This window comes from Apostichopus japonicus, chromosome 8 (assembly GCF_037975245.1).
Source record: "Apostichopus japonicus isolate 1M-3 chromosome 8, ASM3797524v1, whole genome shotgun sequence".
NCBI lineage: Eukaryota > Metazoa > Echinodermata > Holothuroidea > Aspidochirotida > Stichopodidae > Apostichopus > Apostichopus japonicus.
Window position 1 is genome coordinate 22,610,231 of NC_092568.1, and position 22,582 is coordinate 22,632,812.

The following is a 22,582-nucleotide window of genomic DNA, read 5'->3' on the forward strand; positions in this document are numbered from 1 at the left end:
TTAGTTCATTAATTGAAACATAGCTTGACTATTTTTAAGCTTTCATGAAATCATTTTGAATCTTTCACCATCCAATAAATTATTATCCACACCTTCACTCGCAAACTATAAATAGGAAATTTGTCATTCATTGTTAGGGACATACAGTACTTACAGTACATAAAATATTTATATAAAATATTTTTTCCTATCTCCCATCCCCATCCCCAACCACCTCCCCCTCCCTCCCACCCCTCCATCCCACTTATAAATGATAGTTTGTTTAAATCCATTTCCCTTGACACCACCTCACATACTTTAATGTACTATATAACAGCTACTGAAACACATTCAGTGTTGTTTCTTTATTTGTACCAGTTGCATGTATGTATAGCAAACACTTTCAAGCTGAAATCACAGTGCACAGCTGTTTGTAAGGTACAGTGGTACTCTGAAAGATTGAATCATGTAAATTATCATATATTTATGATGCTTGAAGAACTCTGTATTATTAACATCTAGTGTACATAAATGATCTGTGTTGATCATGGTGACATGTTAAAGTGTATGAGGAAGGATAAAAAATACATTCTACAATGCTTACGGCAGCTTCTTGTGTTTGTTGACCAATTTAGTAAACACAATTAATCAACCATCTGAGCATTATTCAAAGTACTCTGACATTTTCCCAGCTCTTTCCACCACCTCACCACATGATGGGTAACAAGTAAGTATTGAATGTTTCTATTCCATTCGAACATTATGTAACCCTGGCACTTTTTTTACTTTTGCAGTAACTTGCCATATAGTTGGCTGCTGCATGCATATTACTGTACTTAGCTACTATAAGCAGGTTGTTTTGGCTATGAGTGCTGAAAAGTGAGTAACATACATGATTAACTTAATTTTGAAAATCCAATAAATGTGACATACAGTATTCACAATTTAAATTTCAAAAGAACAACAGAAACACAAGAGTCAGGTAATACTGTACAGCATACAGAGGTAACATGATTGATGTGTACTGTATCCCAAACATTCTTCTCACTGAACACCTAAATTTGGAAGATAACATTTCATAATAAAACAAGCAAAAAAACATGCTTTTTGGTGAAATTCAATCACAAAAGCACATTTACACAAAAAACATAAAAATCAAACCACAGACTTAAAAATTAAGAATCTATAGAAAGATGAAAAAAATGTATTTAACATAATGAAATATCCATAACCTTGCAGAAGAGCTCAGAACTGATTCAATTATATGCACAATTCACCTTCTGCAGCCACAGTCAATCATTGATGAGAAACACTCACAGGTCTCACCATGTGAAATATTTCAAATTTATCATTTTAAAAGAAGCAAAAATTAATAACAAACATGAATATATTGTACAGTAGCTGAAACTGTACCAGTTTTCACTGTGTGATAAGGCTTGTTTTGTTTTCAGTGTTTTGTCAATTAAGTGAATGCTTTGCGTACATTAAAGAGTTTTCTACAAGACTTTGCATGATTAATTTAAAACTTCAGAATAAAACTTGCAATATCTATCACTGTGCTTCATTCATCCACCAATTTAAGTGAATTACTACTGTACAGTGGTTCACATGATATATGTATTTTTTTTTCTTGCTTTTTCTTGTTTTAATGTTAGAATAACTGGCTTTTCTTCTCCCTGTATTGTTTATGTCATGGTTCTGACAAAAAACCTTTGTTTCTTTCCTTTTGTCCATTATGTATAATGTAATATATACCAAACAACCTTCATTTACTTTTGTGTACAAATGAAAATATAAATTTGAACAGAATGGAATTCAATAAAGCATGTATGCATATACAAGTGGAAAATTCACAAACTGCTTTTAATCCAATTAATACTTGATAGCCCTGAAGAGTTTAAAGTTTGTGATAAATTCTGCATTTTATTTTGAAAAGGACAGAACTTGGTCTCTGAGTTATTGAAGTTTTCAGATTGATTGATTTTTTTATATATATTTTTTTATAAATGTTGGTGGAGTTGATGATATTAAACTGAACTTCTTGGTAAAGTCAGACAAACATAGCCCTGGGCATATGAGTTATAAATCAAATGGCGACATACTATAATATTATCAATGCATGAATGCATGATGTTACAGAGATAAATATTCAATGGAAAAATGGGTTGAGCACCTGCACAAGAGTTTTGGATCGAAACTGAAGTAGTCACAAATGATCTGCAGTTTACAGCACAACTATTGTACAACCTCCTAGGAATATGAAGGATATCTTGTTGACAATGAAAAATAAATTTGTTAACTGTAACAAAAAGGTGAGTATTATGTGAAATAGTATGACCAATATTGTAAAACTACTTTAATTATATGAAGGCAAAAGATAATCATCATGTAAGGATTTTGACAAAAATTAACTATTTCCGGTATAGTTTTCAACTATTCACAGTTTGTGGTACTTTTGTAGGAAAGTCAACACTCCAAAAATGATGGCAGTAGGCTTTGAGCCCCTTTGAAGCCTGAGCATAGTGAAGTCTTAAATTATCATGTGTACACCTTGCTAGCTAAATGGTTTTGGTATACTGCGGTATAGCCAACTATGCTAGCCATATTGCAAACCCGCAGTAAGTTTGGATGACATCAGGGAAAGGGCCTGTGACTGAACGATATGGCCAAACTTGTACATAGTTTAAATCTCAACAACTACTAATTACCTCCGTGACTATGAATGTTACCCGTCATAAAGATACGTAGGCTATGTCTATATTAGGCTCAACTGTTACTTGTACTAATTGGTTAGTTGGTACCCGTACTGACATTGAAAGTACATGTTATTGAACAAGCGTGTGCAATACTTACTCCACCATCGTTCGTCACTGTGGAGTTATGGACGTAGAGAAAGACACAAACCCAGACACCTGCGACCAAAAGTAAGATTAAACGAGACTTGCGTCGCATCGTGACCGGCAAAATCCGAAGATATTTACTGGAATATGTTAAAGTATTAGTCCAGGCTAAGCTATTGTCACATGGTGAACTGATGCAAAATGAGCCATAGAAACGAGGTGACCATTTGAAAACTTGGATACGAGAGTGATCAGATCCGCGACGACAACCCACTGCTGTTGATAGTTTGGAAACATACGTACATAACAGCTGATGACAAGTTCATTGCACGTATGTACGTCGTATAGGAAGTAACGCTGCAATGCTAGTCATCGAAATGGATTGGTACGGAATGGGGGCGCACTATTCAAACAAATGTTTCAGAAGTTTAAAAGACTTGTTTTTAAAACTTTGATCATTCCCCAAGATTAGCAACCCCTGTGGCTAGAATGTTTGTGAAATAAGAACGACTTGTGGTGACAAAGTAATTAATTGGGGTGGGCTCTTGCATAGCAGTTTTGCCATTGGGAAGGGTGGTGTCATGTCTTTGGCAGTCTCCAGTTGAAGCCAATTATATTTTACTTTTCCAACTGTTTAGTCGTTCTGTTTGTATCTGTTTCCATCTTTTTGTTCCTGTCTTTTTGTATTATTCAATTCCCCACCTGAAGGAGATGTACTGGACTATAACATTGATCTGCACTGAGTCTTCCATATTGTACAAAAGACTGTGAGAGATGGGTACATCAGAAAGGGTGTAGCAGCAAGACTGATATTGAACTACAAGAATATCTACTGAAAATCGAAGGAGATTCCCTTTGAGGCAAGGTTGCAGCCTGCAGGAATACCCATTCTTTGACTGCTAAGTTGATTCATCAGATTGTGTGTTGTATACAGTAACCTGTCATATACCATTGAATATACATCCAAAAGAAATAAATTCTCTTCCAGTGAGCAGAATCTCACAAAAGGATAATTCAACAAAACTAGATCTAACCTGTGAATTATTTTGTTACAATTTACCATAACAAATGTGCAAATATTACATAGAAAGTTGCACATCATTCCTTGGTTTTCTCATCTTTAAGTCTCTTTTTGCCAAAAAAAGTCAGTTTTTCAGCAAAATATGGGAAAGTATCATTTTCATTCCAGTCCAGCCCTGAATATCAATGTGTTTCTTGATACTGTATTCAACTTCCCTTTAATTTAAATAACTTTGTAACAGTAAAAAATATAGAAAAACTCAGTATGGTATGAAATATTCAAAAATTGTATTAATTTCTCTATTAAATATAACCCAATTTTTTTTGGTGGAAGAGATTAATTAAAATGTATGACAATAGTAAGAGAACATATCAGTGAATATGATGCATTGACAACTTTGTCACACCGTTCCAATGTAAGGAAGCCACAGATGGCTTTCAACACTGTGACATGTCATCATGAATGAAAACCAGTTTATTTGTCTTTGTTACTGGCAGTGAGAGACATTACCAGTTGAGGACCACCGACTGTCGCCCTACAAATAACAGATTGGAGTAAATCACTTTCTCAAACCCTGAAGGATGTCACAATGTAGTAGCTCAGTTCTTACAGAAACATTCAAAGCAGTCAATTTGCCACATTTCCTACTAAAGAGAGAAAATTAGACTCACTCCAAAACCCTTTTGTCAAAGTCAAAACAGTCCTACTCTCTGAAGGCATGGAACCCAGTGCAGGTATGTTTGTTTGTGAATGGGATGAGGGATATTCATCCACTGATTAATTCATTGATTGATTGATTGAGTAATATAAATCATTTCAATCTCATATGGAGTTATAAATAAAACTTTTCTGATATGAGAGGCACTTGCAATACTGTTACATTAACGTGATCATTATTCAGTTAATTTGATATGCAACTCTTGTTCCCAACAAGAGGATCTTTCAGATGAGGCAAGTAAGTAAAGTACTACATCGACTTGCAACACCCTCACCTCACCTGCCAACAGCCCCAGCCAGGTTTTGATATAACTTCAGTACAACATATAGGCATATAGATGCAAAGCACTCAATGTCAACAGTACTAATACATTGTGAGGCTAGCTACTGTAGAAGTCCCGATCACACACGACACAGGTTTTCAAAGTGAGGAACAAACAGAAGGGTGCAGGGAACAAACATTATTCTGATCATTTCCTTTCACATCCCATTCTCCTACGTAGGATGAGAGTCCTTAGCCATCTTCATGCATTATGGCAAAGTCATGATTCACATCCCTTCCACTCCCACCAAATTTGGCTAGCCTTTGTCCAAAATACTCCTAAAAATAGCATAGAAAGGCTAGCTATTGTATACTGTACTACCGAACTTCAAGAAACAGTTGTACCTCCAACAACCTACATCCCTTCTAACCAGAATATCCTCCACACCCCTCTACCACAGCAAAGATGGATCTGGTTGTATATTAATGCTACAAACTGACCATGTTAGTTCCCTTTACTACAGCAGAGATGGATCTGGTTGTATATTAAAGCTACAAACTGACCATGCCACAGCCGAGATGGATATGGTTGTCTATCAGAGCTACAAATAGACCATGTTAGTTCCCTCTACCACAGCCGAGATGGATCTGGTTGTATATTAGAGCTACAAACAGACCATTTTAGTTCCCTCTACCACAGCAGATATGGATCTGGTTGTCTATTAAAGCTACAAACTGTCCATGCCATTGATTTGTTAAAACTTTCCATCTTCATCTTCTAAAATCTTTTAAAAACTCAAAATTAACTCAAAGTGGAAGCTAACACAGTCAGCCTCTTGGTGCATCTAAAATAATATCAATGAGACAAGAAGATAAAACAATCAAATGTGAGGATCAATTAGTAAGAAATAATTAAATGAATCTGTACATTCTAAAAAGCAGCTGGTTGCATTTTTGTGACTACCTAAATTTATTCAGATCTGCATTGTCATGTCTGTTGGATATTCGATGAAAGTAAACAATTTGAAAAGTTCTTCTGCTACCTGTATAACAGATTGTTGCATAGATGTTACCATGCTTTTAAGCAAAATGAAATTCAAGGCATTTTCAAGCCAAAATATATGCCAAGAGTTTACTATGTAGCAAACAACCTAATGAGGACTTGATGTTAGGCTACCTATAGTTGGCATACGATCTGAATGCCTCTGTTTATTTGCATAGGGGCTACGGTGAAAAGTTATATACCATTCTTAACTGGATGCTCTGAAATCAAAATTGTCATTTTGCTGCAAGAGATGCTTCTTATGGTTAGTCATGAACATATTTCAAAAAGAAGTGTTCAAATGAGAATTTTACATCGCTCTTCCAGAACAAACTCAAATATTCTAGGAAACATTGAAGACCCAGAAAAGAGATATTTCCTTTATCTTATTACGATCCCTCACTTTTCTGTTTTCAGACTTAGAGGGAACCAAGGTTACGATACTACTACTGAAACAAACTAACAAACCATGCTGTTTTCACATTATATTGTATAATCCGAGAAGTTACCAATATCAACCAGCTGCTTTAACTGCATTAAATAAAATTTCTGAAAATGGAAAATGTCTTTCCTATTTGTTTTCTTAATGTTTGGCAAGTAATTTTCAAGAAATTCTCCCTCCCATAGGGCTGTTGTCACCAGTAAAAATGGAAGATCTGAAGAAAAAAATGCACCAGAATTTAAAATATTTTTTTTTGTAGTTTCTGATTACCAAATATCAAAGCCTGACCACCACCTTGCAAAATATGAGTAATCGGATAAAAAATCATGTCACAGCTTTTAATTGTTGTGATACCGAAGCAACTTACAGGAAGACCGCTAGGTACTTCACAATATTTTTATGGCAGCTATAAACTTTGTGCACAAACTCGATGACAATTATCACAGGATGACATCACTTAGCATGCCATAACTTAAAGAGAGCTCTTTATAGAGTGATTAATAACAGATATTAATTGGTTCTAACAAATATCTGACTGGTTTTTGTGAATATCATAATTTGTCTGATTCACACCAAGCTAAGCTGAGTCATATCAAACAATAGATATTATCTCAGCCAGACCAGCAGTGCCTATTTGTGGGGAAACTGCACAACAGAAAAGATGCATTCTACACAGCCTGGCTGCAGGATGCTGTGGCCCACCTCAGCATCCTACTTTTGACAAATTACCTAAAGACATTAATAACAGCTTTAAATTGGCTCTTATAAATATCTGGCTCAGCATTTATTAAATATCATAATCTGTCTGATTCACACACAAACAAATTGTATTGTGATTGCAAATATATCAACGAATGACACAATTAGTGTATCTCCTTTGAGATATATATTGCCTTTTAATAACAGCAGTGTTTAATTCCTAATTTGGTATTCTGTACCACTTAACAGCAACCAGGAACATACTAATTAAAAATTTGCAAATCAACCAATAAAAGAGAAGAAAAAACATATTCTCCTTCCCTATCAAACAGATCATCATTGTGCAAGTTTTTTTTCACCAAAAACAGAAAACTTTTAATAAAGCAATAAACAAACCAAAATAATATTAATAACTATTATGATCACCTGTCAAATTGAAAAGATGTGATTATGATCAATGCTTGCAGCTAATGTACATCAGTGGAATGAAAACAAAGCAAATTAATCATATTAAGCATTTTGAGTTGTGTAACAAAATTTGTAGCCTTATGCAAAACAAGCCATGTTACACTAAAAATCCATATATTTTTTCATTTTCTTTTTCATTTTTGGCAAAGTAAAAAGAAAGAATCTAAAACTTTGTGCTTTCATTGATATTTACTCTTCTTAAATTTTACTCTTCTTGATGCATTTTCATTTATATCTGAAAGAAATAGACAAACATTCAAGTAATCAAACAATAAGCATGATTACCTTCATTTTGAAAGTATTTTTACATCTTTGGTATAAAAATATGTTCCAATTCTTGACACCTCCATGCTTATGAGCATATTGCCATATACTGACACTAAACAATCTTTGACATAAAATAACCCCCGATGTACTTTAGTACAGGGATGGTCAGTTTATTAACTTTCTATGAGGCTCTCAGAAAAATGTTGGTTGGAGAAAGGGTCAGACTGATTAAAAAATCTCAGCATACCTAGATTGAGCAATTCGCAGGGTAGAATGCTCAAGCCTAAGGTCTTAAGGGTTCACATACCCAATTAGTGCAACATTCAAGAGTCCATTTTATTTTTGGGGTGACTGGCTGAACTGAAATTCTTTCACAGGCCAGATTTTGGTCATGGGTCCCCTATTGAGAACCCCTACTAACAGAAGAGGTCGCAGTTGATGTGTTTGTAACGTTGAAATGCCACTATTTTGTGATGCCAACACTGCAAACATTCTCATTAAAAGAAAAACAGATTTATGATGTTTAACTATGATTAAATTGCATCTGTCAATTAACTGATTCAACGAGGGCTGACTGAAAATTTGCCAAAAACGCTACAAACTGGACTAATCAATCGTCAATATTCAGCAACGTCCATGCACGTACTGCATCTAAAAGTGGGTGCTTAAAAGTTAAAATAGAAAGGCATAGCTGAAGTGTGTTTGTTAGCTGATAGAAATGTTAGCAGCTTAGGTTTTATTGCCATTGGTACAACGTAAGTGGTTACAGATATAACACTGTAACATCACCACAGATCTTGGGAACTCAAAGCCAGGTCAACGTAACAATACACGTCTTCCAAACTCTTTACAGACAGTAATCATTACAGAAGTGACCAGACAGGTAGCCAAAATTTCATGTAATTTACAAACTATCTGTAGTGTGGAGAAAAAGGTACAACAATGCACCAATTTCTCGCTGGAATTAGTTTAAAGCCACTAGGGTTTAGGTACTTCTTGCCTACATTGCAAGAGAAACGAAAATAAGGCTGATCCAGTATTAAACCCAATACCACAAAATTCACCAGCTCAGGCAACTAATTGTAATAAAAATTCAAGTTGAAATGAACAACAAAAAAACAAAGAAAATTCTTTAAACAAATATACCTGCCACCAAAATCCTGTCACTGTATACAATTTACATCAATACCTAATCCATGGGAGATGTTTGATGACCTTATTCCTAACTATTCCTTGAACTATTTCTCACACATAGGCACTCATAATGCTCATCGAAAATACCTTGCTCGAAGCTCTTGCAGTGTATCGGTTCAAAATGCTGATACGTATATTTAATCTCTTATTTCTGTAACAGCGAAATTTGACCATATCACCACCTTTTATTTAAATTCTCTCTGTGAAAACCCTTAGTCCCATTTCCACATTGTCTTTCTGGCAAATGACAATCCTGGGGTACGAAATCCGGCTCTCTTTGACGATCAACGAAAGAATTACCTTGCCATCCTTGCACATCAATGCCACTCTAGAAGTACCACTTGTTTGACACTTTGCAGGCGTCCTTTCTCAAAGTCACGCCAATATTTTCTTCTCTCTTCGCAGATTTGTGTTTTGCGGCAATGTGTCCACTTTCCACCTTTAAATCTCTGACTGACTAATGTTGGTGACCAAATGCTAATACCAACGGTGCTAGACAACCACAGATGATGGCTAGAAGTTCGCATTTTGTAAAGCCAGTCCTATTTTCGCTCTCAGAGTCTGAGTCAGAGGAATGATGGTGACTTACGATCTCTGGAAGAACGTGTACTGTCGCTACATAAAGGAATGTTCCGGCAGAAAACAACATAGAAATACCAGTGGCATTTATTGATGACAAGGCTTGTTTGCTGGCCTGAAATAGAAGAGAAAAAAAGGAAAAGGACAAGTTTTAGTTCCATTCCGATTGAGTAAAACTTCACATATTATTTCCATACTAGCTAACCCTAATTTTTTTATTTACAAAGACATTATTAAATGTAACAAGCTATGGTGAGTGGTTACGGTCAACTATGATATGAATCACCAATAAAAGTCAAAATACACAATGTTATGACAAAACTGACTGTTTCATCAATGTGGTCATTTGGCACTAATATCTCAATTTCAAACTCTTTTGGTTGAGTGTCACAGTAAAAAAAAAATTGTATCAGATAAACCTTTGATATAAGACAGGCTGTTAATAATAATATTAATCATAATAATATTCGATTTATGTAGCGCTTTACACCAGCGATAGGTCTTAAAGCGCTCTACAGACATTATATTACAATATATATATTATAGGTCAATGATAACCTGTCTCAGAGACAATCCCTCTAGACGGCAGCAGGTATATACGGCGCAAAAAAAGACAAGTTACCTCGCTGGGACTCATTTAACCCCGGGGTGTAGAGAGGTAAATTGAGATAAAGCATCTTGCCCAAAGTCACAGCATAATGAACTAGGCAGGAATCGAACCAGCGATCCTTGGATCACCAGTCCGATGACGCCTTAGCCAATGGGCCACCACGCTTAATAAACAGTGTCATGCAGTATCCTACATAATTGAACTACGTAAGACCTAGAAAACACATGGAATATAACCACACAGTATCCTGAATTATGGTACCTGTAAATTTTATGATGACCATAGATTTGATGACTAAACTTTTCTGCATTGCCGTACTAAAAATAAATGTTGTGAAAAAGTATAGTCTGCCCAAGCAATTTCCTGCATTATTGTACTAAAATAACACTGTGACAAACCATGCATTGTAAACACATAATCATATCCTACACTACGGTACTAAAGAGATAACATTTTGTGAAAATCCAGACTGTCCACACAATATCCTGTTCTATTTTTACTAGAAAAACATTGTCAAAATCCATATACAATATCAACACAAAAAACCCACACGATTGTACAAAAGATATTTTGAGATACCGTTCAAGTGTCGAGTCAATTTTTTTTTTTAAATACTTAGTCATTTTTTCTTTTATGTTTTTTATTATCTTACCTCTCTTTATGCTATTGTGCATGTTTATTATTATTTTAAGCTTTAACATTTTATGCTGTACAGCGCTTTGAGATTTCATGGAAAGCGCTTTATAAGAAGTTTATATTATTATTATTATTATTATCCAGCGATATCATGGTTACTTAACGTCATTTCATACCGCTGAAAAGGAATCGCTGGATCAAAGGAAATCACTTACATGACTAAGGCCAAAATAAGTTACTACTGTTGCTATGGGAGCTGACACTGAAAAAGCCAAAAGATGTTTACGGATTTTGTGCCGCTGGTAATTCTCGTGCATTAAAAATGTGACCAAGCCAAAAGCTGCTGGCGCCTGCAGAGGGAAAAAAACAGGAGACGTTAATTGTACAAAAATGTTCACGTACGAATACACATGGAGAAAGTTATTGCCTGATGATGCGGAAAACTACGACTAAGTAATTCTACAATGTGATGGGAACCATTTTTGGAACCATTCTTGCAGAAAAATGAAAATGAAAAGTATGTCATCTCCATAACATTACATGTAGAGATGGAAATAATAGGATACAACCCTGTTTCAGTATCTTCTGTTAAGTTTGTTGCTTTGTACTTGGCAGATGTGTACTTGCAACCAATTCTGGACTTTAAGTTTAAAGAATGCTTTCAAAGGAAGGTGCTGTTAAGTTCTCTGTATGTTTTGCACGACTGCTATATAGTGACGTACACCCGCAGTTTGATTTCTATTTTGATCTTTTACTTTTAAATGTTTCCAAAACAATATAGAGTTGGTTACATGTTAATACATTCCAGTGATAGAAATACAGAAATCAGAAGATTAGAAAAAACCAAAATCAAGGCATGGCATGGAATTCCCATAGCTTATCTTATTATTATTTTCTGTAGTGTAGGCAAAAAGAGATTGTCTCCACTTGTCTGCACAGTAAGACCTGCATAGTCTTCCCTTTTTTTTTTTGCGATTTTGTTGCCTTTGCAAAAGTTTTCTGCACAGCCTTTTACCTTATGTAACATAATTGCAGCAAAAACAATAAACTGGACATCTGCACGGGATCCAGATGCTGCAGCTCCCATAGCAATCCCATCAGCTGGAAAATAAAATAAATATAAGTAGGCTCTTAAAATGAGCAACTTTGTCAAGCAACATAAAGCCAACAGAAGCAGAAGATTAGCAGTTAATAAGGGGATTTCACATTTTATCCTCAGTTGATCACTAACAAACTATGACCTCCCTCTTTACAGTATGAGATCTGTTTTATGCTGCTTTTCTTCAGGTGTGATGTCTACAAGTTTAGAGTCACAGACACACTCACAAAACCTGTACACACCTGTATACACATACATGTTTGTATTACATTCCAACCGAGGACCCCATTGTATTTTCCATTGTTCAAATCCACGTACCCTAACCTTAACAATACCCCATACAATAGAATTCTTCCGAGGACGTGGTGATTCTTTAGAAATCACAACCGAGGACCTGGAATTCTTTTGTTCAAGTCCTCGGTCAGATAGAAAAACAAACGCCTGTATACATCCCAACTTCCATTCCCATTCCTACCCTTCCCTTCAAATACTAACCAGGCATAACTTGCTTCACAGAGATATTGAATACAATGGAAGTTACTTTCCCCATCATGGGAGCTAGTGTTATCATGCGAATGTATGCTTGGTCAATTCATCTAACCAATTCTTTGTCTTCTAACTAAGAGTTTCACTCCATAATTCCGTCCCACATTAACAATTTTTCTCAACAGTCAATGTTGAAACTAAGCATCTCATCACCTTACAGATAGTTGCACAAGAAGGATGAAAGAAGCATAGTGACAATTCTCATAAAGTTTTATACATCTGAAAATTGAAATCTGGGCGATTGAACTGCAGTGTTACTAGCAGTTTGTTCTAGATAACAGGGACTCATCAACACGGTATTTTGCAACTGTTTTCACATGTTTCCAATGGTTTTATATTTTGAAGACTGGAATAGCAATACATAGTCCTTGGTAATCCCCAACAATCCTGACTGTTTACTCACAAGTCGGCATAATCAACTTCAATCCCTAAAAGCATCAGAAGTGTTGGAATATCCTATTGTATTTGTCATCAGAAGACTGGCAGAAGCAAGACAACTTATCAAAACTGCTAATCATAGCATGAGTATTTCATTAAAAAACAACTTAAGCATGTTTAAAGAGCCTCACCAGCAGCGTGAACAACTAAACCTATAGTAGCTGTTATTTTATTTGAACTGGTCCTCTGTTGACTTTCATTATCTGAAAGAAAGAAAGAAAGAAAAGAGAAATAAAAAGTCCAATGATATGTTCAAAGAGTCCGTACAAGTAAACGTCACGTTACTGTGTACCTAACTTATCACCACGTTGGTTAACAATATTTATACTGTATCAGTTTAAAAGGATAATTCAATTCCTCTCAACCTGTACATCAGATATGTATATGCTTTGTTGGAGTGTTGGTCTCTATTTTCGAATCATCTATCATTAATATGAAAACCTTTGAACTATTCTTTCAATGGTCATACTCTCCAATGTGTCGACATAACCAATAGCTTAGATGCACATCTTCTTTCTTAGGGTTAATCATATCTCGAAGCAGACTTGCAGTTTGAGTAGGAGTACACAAGTATGAGAACAAGTACAAGTAAGCTTCCACTTGGTATGAGCACCAATATGAGTACAAAGATCTACAAAAGAGTACGAGTACTTAGTCTTGCACCAGTATCTGTATTAGATTTCCAAACACCCCTGAGCATGACTACAAAGACAAATTCATGAGGTTGATTATAAAACCAGACACCTATGCTTTGGTAAAGACCATCTCAACAGACTTTCTCAAAGGCAGGCTTGGGGTAATCGTAATCAGTAATCGTAATCGATTACAATCGATTACAATTTTTGAAGTAATCGTAATCGTAATCGATTACTTTTGTGAAAATTTCAAAGTAATCGTAATCGATTACGATTACAAGGGCAAAGTAATCGTAATCGTATTACATTTATGATTACAGTGAAATTTGAATGAGAAGGGCAAAATTAGTAGAAATGATTAAAACTAATTCTTACCAAAGAAGTGTTCCTGCTTCTAGAATTCTCTAGCACAATAAACTTATACTAAGAAGTACTGGGGATTTGATCGCCATATTCAAGGATTTTTTATCACCTGAATTATTGGGAAAAGCCATATTTTTAGATCTAAAATTAAAGTAAATGATTCTTGATTCGTCCTTCTCTAAGTTCACTGTTTAATTAATTCTACAGGCTATGTGCTTTTTGCTATGCAGTTTGTTATAGCATACTGTAATGCTTGTACAGAAATACTGTAAAACGCATTGGCAGCTAGCATAAAAATTCTTGTGAAAACATCACGGACGGGACATTTCAATGTTCATTAGTGAAACGTTAATTGTACTCATCTCATGTTGTGGGGAAAAAGTTATTCAGAAATTTGCCTACATTCCATTGTCCAATAACCCATCCAACTTTGCACCATTTACACCTCTTTAATTAATGTAATTAACCTTGTTGCTGAAAAAAATCACTGCAAATTAAGTATTTTGGTGGATCAGAATTTGCTTTACCAGAGTTGACCACTTTTTGATGAAAATAATTTACTTTTACTTTGGCCTTCCATATCCCATGTACTGTGGGATGCCCCATTTCAAAGCTGTTTAGTTTTATTTTGGTGTTATAATGTAAAAGAGTTTTTAGTTTTGCTGCTATGCAGAAATTATTAGTTTACAAAATATAGTGTTGCATGAAATCTTCATTTGTTTTACTTTAGTATTTGTCTGTTTACTCTTTGTCTGTTTAAATTGTATTTTTTACTGGACTTATGGGTTACACATCTTAAACGTGTTAAGGCATAAATGTGTAATGCCTGGTAGGAATTGTAGATATACTTTCACAATTTTGTCCGTATATACTGTAAATGCCCTTCCTTTGTCCTATTTCATTGCCCTATTTCCCGGCAGAGAGTTATATTAAACAGATATGCAGAGGATTGTGCAAGTAACCATAATGTAATCGTGATTGTAATCACGATTACATTACAATGTAATCGTAATCGATTACTTCAACTTTAGACTGTAATCGTAATCATAATCGTAATCATACATTCTCAAGTAATCGTAATCGTAATCGATTACATTCAGATGTAATCGCCCCAAGCCTGCTCAAAGGTACCTTCTCAAGTCGCAAAAGGAGTCATCATTCTCGTTAGATGGGAGCAGTTTATACTTTCTGATGGTGACTGTCCTTTACAGTATACCATACTATACCAATTATCTGAGTTACATAATCATGTATTTTATCTTGCAAGATAAAGCAATAAGCCATGTGTCTTTGAAAGGTCCAAGTGATCGCACAAATAGTTTATTAAACTCATTACATGTACTTAGACAACTAGCCATCTCAGCAAACATTGCTACTAACGTTAAGTAAAATGTGACTGAACTACTGCTGGAAATGTTAATTGTTTACCTAGTCAACTGCACACAAATGTAACCCACATATTTATCCTACGATCTGATCAGATTATATTCACAGCAATGTCCAAGCTATAAATTATCATAAGAGGAGCCAGGCAGTAATTGGATACAGTCCTATATATATACTCAAACATTTTACCCAACCTATAAGTCTTCCGTAAGGGCTCAAAATGGCAGTCTGAATATGTAGGTTAAAAGTCAAGTATTTTGTTCTCTAGTTACTTAGAAGGTATTGAGTAAGTTGGCAAAAAATGATTTGCAATACAGTCAGGCAATCGGGGACAAATTGTTAAGTTGTTACACTTGATAATTTTGGTAGAAACAGAAATCATCCCAGCAATTGCAGTTAATACCTTGACGGCTCTGTCTATCTCATCAAATTTGCTCCATTTTTCTTTCTTTGCCCCAATCTACTGAATTAGCATGATAGTTTTTCTATTATGTAAAAAAGTTTTACTACAAAAAAAATGTAATGTTAAAATGTGAAACTTGCAAAAGATGCTCTCAGTATACCTCAGTATATTTAGGAGTGTTAGCTCAGTGGTTAACGCCGGTGCCTTTCAGTCAAAAGGTCCCGATTTCCAGCCAATCCAAGATTAATGTATGTCGTCCGGTTACAGAGTTGTTGACAATTGACAATTCATCATCATGGACGTTAAATATGAATCTAAGAGACTGACTTCGGTCAGCTTGCCGCTTTGATAAGCCAATGAGGCTTCTTCGCGAGTTCCTGCTTGCAGGAGGATCTAAAATACATACATACATACACAGTACCTCTTGGAAGTCAGTCTGGTCCAAAACCCACTCATATAGAATGAATGATATTTGGGGGAATCAATGTCGTAGAGTACCCATCAACATGTCGCACTGTAAAACAGACTTGTTGTAAGTCTGCACTCTTCATCGTGTGTCCTGTTTGGGGCCCTTTGTTAATCTAGCTTAAATTTACTGGTGCAATATTACGTAGTAGTTTTTAGAGCCCTTGTATTTGTATTCCCTCTTTGTTCCAAGATGAATTCTTACATGGTACTCAATGTACTCAATGATGTTGTACTCGTATGATGAGTCTGCCATATAACATACCTGTAGTTGTACCATGACTGTGTGAGCCTCCACCACTGCACTGGTCTACCAGAAGCATAAAGACAAAGCCAAGAACTAAGGCAACTCCAATCAGATGATGAGCTTCCTCTACTGAACTGTGGTGATGACCGTCTTCGTGTGTCTCTTCATGTTCTGATTAAGGAGAAGGAGCAGCAGAAGTTTTTCATCTTCACATTGTTTAAAAAAAGAAATTAATTGGTAATCCAAAGATGGTAATCCAAAGATTGTAATCCAAACCTTCATAAAAGAGACGGTATTTTGGAACGATGTCAAGTAACTTAAATACACAAATAATTTTGTTTTTGTTTTTTTTGTGGCCGCCTGTGCTTTTCAAGTCGTCATAAAAAACAAAATCTTATGCCCCGATTTTCCAAAAGGTTAATTCACTGTGAAAAAAACAAGTACCATATCTTAAATATATGATTGTAGGGAAACTGTCAAAACTTACTTTTGGCTGTCGTGACAGGCATCGATTTCTGCAATGATCTGCGACATTAAAACTACTTCAACATACACTACAGGTAGGCTCCCATTCTGTTTCATTCTTTTGCTTAACTGCCCAATTCATAGAGGAATCGTTTTGATCCATTTTTCTAATCATTAGTTATTAAATGGTACGCCAAAAGTATCCTTGCAGGTAACTTCTCTACCAAAGTGTCAAAACCACATAATCGCCGATCTCATCTTTTTCCACCACATGTTTTTGTCAAGTTTAACATTCAATAAATTTCTAGTCAGAACTTACCCTCTTTTATTTCAGCAAACAATGAATGTATCCCCTCAGGAATGATCACTGCCAATGCCGTCCCGACCAGAAGACCAGCTCCAAGAACAGTTATCATCCGTGTTTTACCCTTCAATGAGAAATTAAGAATTTCATAATTAAGATCACAATTTGACATTTCACGCAACATGTACATAATCAGTAGTGATGAGTACTGAGTGAATGGTATCTGACCATTACCAGCTGTAATAGCAGTAATTCAGTATATTTCAAAAGATTTGGTTTCTTCCTTCAAAACCTTATTGTACAGTATATCACTCTAGTCTCTATCCTTCCCTCCGATGAAAGTGCTCCATATAGCATTTAATATAATTTAGTTAGTAAATGAGATGCATCTCTCAGGTGTAGGTTTCCATCTGTAAACAGCTGTATCATAACTGATCCATACACATATTTACCCCCAAAAATATATATTAACATTTAAAATTCCATTTTTTTTTCTTGCATATGAGCTAAAAGTCAAACCACATTCACTGGAAATACCAGATCATCCTATTGGCGACATAAGGGTTAAATAAACAAAAACCAGATTTAGTTTTATTCTTTTTGAGGCTTCAATTTACATGTTCACAATATAATGCTTAATGCTTAGATTTCTTATCATGTTCATTGAACTGTTCATTGATCAAGTCATATGAGTATATTTAGCTATTTGTAGGAAGGGGAGGGTGTGGCTGGAATCCATCGAGATCTGTCTTTGATTGTGAAAAGTCCAAAACTTACTGGTTTGGATATTTACGAGTGACCAGCTTACCTGTCTCCCCACAACCTTTTAGCACTGTGCATATAACCTGAATATTACCTATGACCGGCTCTACATGTTGTGGGGAGACAGGTAAGCAGGAACGATGTAAATAATAATGATCGTAGGTACCACACTAGTCTTTTACTCAGAGTAAGTATAAAATACATGTATGCTAGTGAAAGATGTAAAAGACAGAAAACAAAGTACCATCTAAGTGATCAACTCACAGTTTTGCTTTTATAATGTATGAACACACTAATGCCTAGATAGTATACTGTACATGGTTTCATGATTATTTATAGTTTACTTCATTTTTGCCATAGTTAGTACCATTCACAGTTACTAAAGTACAGATAACATACTTGGACACTTTTGCTACTACTTTAGCTTACCTCAATCACAATAGGAATGCTTGAATTATGCAAAATCTTCAAGGGTTTGCCAATGAAAACTTAACCATTACACACTATATCTGTGAGACAAAAAAAAATACTGTTTTGACCCTTATTGTTAAGTACTCGCTAATTGCAAGTTTATCCCTTACAGTTTGATTGATGGGTTTTTACACTTTCATGTATATTACATGGCTCAAAATGACATGATTCTTGAATCTATTTAACTTACAAAGCTACACGGTCTACCGTAGTCTAAATGTTAAATATTTTATTAGTTTCACACAGGCCTACATCACATTTATCCTAACCCTAAAGTACAGTAGGCTGGCAGAATTCTGCTGGTCGACCGTCTCAAGCACTATGTAACATGTAACACTTAATGAGGACTGATATGTTTAATGGTTTCAATATATGTTATGGCTAATTAACTGGTTGTGGGTTGCATGGCTTGATATTTCTTGCTTATTCACCCAATAGGAGTCAGTGAGCTGTGAGGTGCATCAAGACTAAAGGAAGTTAATTATTCATTACCATGTATCATGCATACATCAGTGCGATCTAGTAGGGCAAAATAGCACACAGTGTTTGAACTGTTCATAATGCAGTGGTTTATAAACACATGTATGTAAATGACCAAATGTTGGATAATGGCATTCAATAGCTCTGACAAACTATTGTTTCACATCAGTAAAGTATCTGCAAGACAATAAGTTTTTGACAAACTGTATTTATTAAGGACTATTAAACAGACAAAAAGGTGGCTTATGTAGATCCATATTTACAAGCCAAATTTATACTATAAGTTCAAATTTGTCATTGTCAAATACATGGATTGGAAGCTCAGAGGGATTTCAGGATGAACAGTGCAATTGCTGCTGTATCTCTAAGATCGTATAAATCAGAAATAATGAAATTCTTATTTTCCCAAAGATCAATTAAATAGTCATTGCACTATTGCTTCTTTACCTGCTGATGGGTTAAATTTAGAGTGCCATTCTTATTTAAGTCCTCATTATACTGATCAATCTTGACGGTCGAAACAACCTTTTTTTGGTACTATTGTAATGTAAATGATCACATAATTATGATGATAAAGTTTTCAAACAATTCAAACAAAAAACATCCTGTGTTTGTGTACAGAACAAACCGAAACATTACCGTAGCATGCACAGCATGGTACTGACCATTCCATTAATAACTGTACATTCTGGCTAGAAAGTGATGAACATTTAGTATCTTAGGCACTAGAAGTTAAGCACCACTACTGTATGTAATAACTTTGGAGAATAAACTTTTTGTAGCAGAGTGAACCATTTGAAGGACACATTCAGCAAATACCCTCGAATCCATGATTGCTTCCCTTCAGATGAATCAATGACTGTACCAGTCTGAGTCCAGCCTGAGTCCTGAGTCCAGCCAATTTGTCCACTGTGTTGGCCTCATTGTTTCTCAACATTCCTATTATTGTTAGCCTATATACTGAGGACAAGATATTTGCTTGTGCATGTGTGCGATTAAATAGTTTGGTTGAATTGCTCTGATGATACAATATTTATACCAATGGTTTTGTTTGAATATTTGTTTTCATTCATTTGATCTTTGCGAATGCGCCAAAAACTTTTGGCAAAAACTTGCATGATGATGATGAAGGGATGGATTATTATAAATAAGCCGAGGCCTACATCATAACCCATTCTAGAGTTAGGTATCGGTTAGTTCATGTTTACAAGTTAGAATGCATCATAACAACTTCATCGGAAATTTTTTTAAAGTAAGCACTTAAGTGACTACGACTAATAAGTGTAATAACTATGCAACCAACAGTCTGGCAAATAACTTGGCGAAATAATTATCTGACTGCCGGTTAACTGAGCAAGACGCAACATCTTTACTTAATCAATAACTATTAAATAGCTCTGACTTTACTTAAAACTGTTTAACTTTTTTGCTTTTTGTTTCCGCTATGGTACACAGACCTGCCAACCTCCTCCCCTCACCCCCCCCCCCCACCCATAGACCAAGAAAATTCTGCACACACAAATATGAGATTGGTGCAAGAACAAAAATGAGAAATGAACAAAACATTCTAAATTAAATACCTGTGTACATCATTCAAACTTCATAACATAATTCGGCCTAACTTTAGAATCCGTACCATATGAATGGGAAAGCTTACTTCGAATCGGCAGAATAACAACTGTATAATCCGGTTAGGTGGAGATAGGGAGTGATTACATGAATGTGGGAGAGAGAGAGTAAGCGGGATATGGATTAACAGAAATAGTCGGATGGTACAGATTCTAAATTAGTACCCATAATTCACACAGCTTCCATCATTGCTTATGCCAGTAATATCCACTTCTTATGAATCTGCTTTACTTTCTTTTACCACTAATACCAGTAATTGAGTCAACATAGCCTAAGTTAGGCTTTACTCTTAGTAGTCTTACTATAGTATTACTAGTGTTAGTATTACATCTTGATCCTGGGACTAGCTTACTGTTCTTACTTCTACCAGTTAAGTCAGTCTAGCCTATACCCTATTAATTTTAATTGATCCCTTTCATTTCAAACATAGACTTTGTTAGTCCTACCTAACCAGCTGAATACATACAACATTGACGTTACCTCGGAAAGAGAAATCGAAAGAGGTATGGATCCAGCGACATAGCAGCCTACTAACATAGCCAAGGAAACTAAAACAACACCCCACGTTTCCTCCATTTTAAGCTCTTCTTAATGAACCGATCGACAGTTGAAACGTGTTCAAACGTCGCAGAATGTCAGGCAGTCTGTGAGAAACGTTATACACTGAATTAATGTTATTATTTTGCAATACAAATATGCCCACTTTGCGCAGTGTATTTCTTATCTCGGCCTCCACGTACAACCAGATGACAACGTTTTGTATAGAGCCTTAGCATACTAACATGCATCTGTATTCAATAGTCTACCTACATGCGATGCCAACATAACAAAGTTGTTGAATATCGAACGCCATATATAACAAAAAAAAAGGGGCACATGTAGCATGGTGGGCTCATAATTGACTCTGTCCAGCAAGGAAAAATCCAAATCCAATCCAAACTCAACTGTATGTGTTTTTCATACGAGTGGTTCCTCAGAAATGTAATGATCTCAAAATAGCTATTGTTCTGTGCTTATGCAACCTACAATTGAGCAGAATTTGACCACAAAATGCCTGCCGTGTCAAGTTCTAATTCATACCCCTAAATTGACACATTCCTCGATAAGCTAACTGTAACTTTTGTGTAAGTATACATCAACTGACTCTGAATGCTGTTTGCTATGCTCTGAGCCCCTTAGCTCAGACAGGTCAGGTCCCAGAGAGTAGTGGGATAATGCTGAAGTAATATTGGTTATTTTTAGAGAGCAAGATTTTAACACCCCCCCCAAAAAAAACTGGGGGAGTGTTAAAAGCTTTAAAAGACACAAATTGATCAGCACCTAGCTGAAATTGATTCAAACTTATGAAATATGTAGCTCTGCTTTGCTGCAAAAAGTTTAGGTTGCCTGCTGTATCGTTGCTAGTAATATTTGAATGTGCGTCAATTACGAAGGTGCGTCAATTATGAAGCCTTTACTTTGTACAGGAAAAAGCTTACGAATATCAGGGAGAGCCAGTTTGAGAGATTTTGAGTGACAACTGACAATGACTATCGGTGAATTGACTATTGACTTAATATTAATAATACTTTATCACTTATAGTTTGAGAATACACGGTTTGTTATGCGCTTAAAGTTCATGAAAATAGATGTACGAATATATGTCGTCTATGCTAACCTAACTTTTGTAGGCTTACGTTCATACTCAGAGCACCAACAGGTGCAATCTGCAAGTAATCTACTGTACTTTCTAATTTCAAATGAAGTACAAAAATTAATAAAATTTAACTTGACTGTTTTCACAAATTGTATAAACTTATATCAGTCTACGCTGTATATACTAGTGTTGTAATAAATTTGAAATGTGAGTATATGAAATTTACTGTCTCAAAACAATTTCTTGCTTCTAGTAGACTCTTTTGGTGGAGACAAAATAGAATCTATCTATCATCCATATCAATGCTAGGCTCCTAACAAGAATCAAGAGGCATTCAATGTTGTTACGCCGATCTCAGAACGATGGCATTCAGAATTCGCCAAAAGATTTGTGGGAATAGAGAGATTTAATAACATGTTTTATGTTTTCAGTGTATATGCATACATTAATGATCTTGGAATTAAAATCTGAATGGATGAATGAACTAACCAATATAC

General features: G+C 35.4%; 2 protein-coding genes and 1 long non-coding RNA gene across 4 annotated transcripts in view; 1 reads left to right on the forward strand and 2 right to left on the reverse strand.

The window, feature by feature from the left end:
* The window catches only part of LOC139971089 (polypeptide N-acetylgalactosaminyltransferase 2-like), a 141,500-nt gene extending 138,344 nt beyond the window's left edge, over nucleotides 1-3,156 (reverse strand). Inside the window, exon 1 of the mRNA XM_071977278.1 lies at nucleotides 2,833-3,156. Within this exon, the coding sequence (XP_071833379.1) occupies nucleotides 2,833-2,931 (99 nt within the window). The 5' untranslated portion in view covers nucleotides 2,932-3,156. The remainder of the gene's footprint in view (nucleotides 1-2,832) is intronic.
* On the forward strand, nucleotides 246-4,823 carry LOC139971093 (uncharacterized). The gene is made up of 2 exons (XR_011794316.1): nucleotides 246-706; nucleotides 3,528-4,823. It is a non-coding gene; the product is annotated as an uncharacterized lncRNA (long non-coding RNA).
* LOC139971091 (zinc transporter ZIP9-like) lies at nucleotides 4,111-21,240 on the reverse strand. 2 transcript variants are annotated; one of them, XM_071977283.1, is made up of 8 exons: nucleotides 20,930-21,240; nucleotides 18,299-18,378; nucleotides 17,123-17,231; nucleotides 16,357-16,509; nucleotides 12,971-13,042; nucleotides 11,772-11,857; nucleotides 10,972-11,106; nucleotides 4,111-9,625 (listed from the first exon to the last, which is right to left on the reverse strand). In XM_071977283.1, the coding sequence occupies exons 3-8, from the start codon at nucleotides 17,217-17,219 to the stop codon at nucleotides 9,389-9,391; spliced, it is 780 nt and encodes a 259-aa protein (XP_071833384.1). In that variant the 5' UTR covers nucleotides 17,220-17,231; nucleotides 18,299-18,378; nucleotides 20,930-21,240; the 3' UTR covers nucleotides 4,111-9,388. The 2 variants fall into 2 exon arrangements, with proteins under 2 accessions (XP_071833384.1, XP_071833383.1); XM_071977282.1 differs by lacking the exon at nucleotides 18,299-18,378 and having other exon boundaries at nucleotides 20,930-21,237.
* Between the last annotated feature and the right edge of the window lie 1,342 nt (nucleotides 21,241-22,582).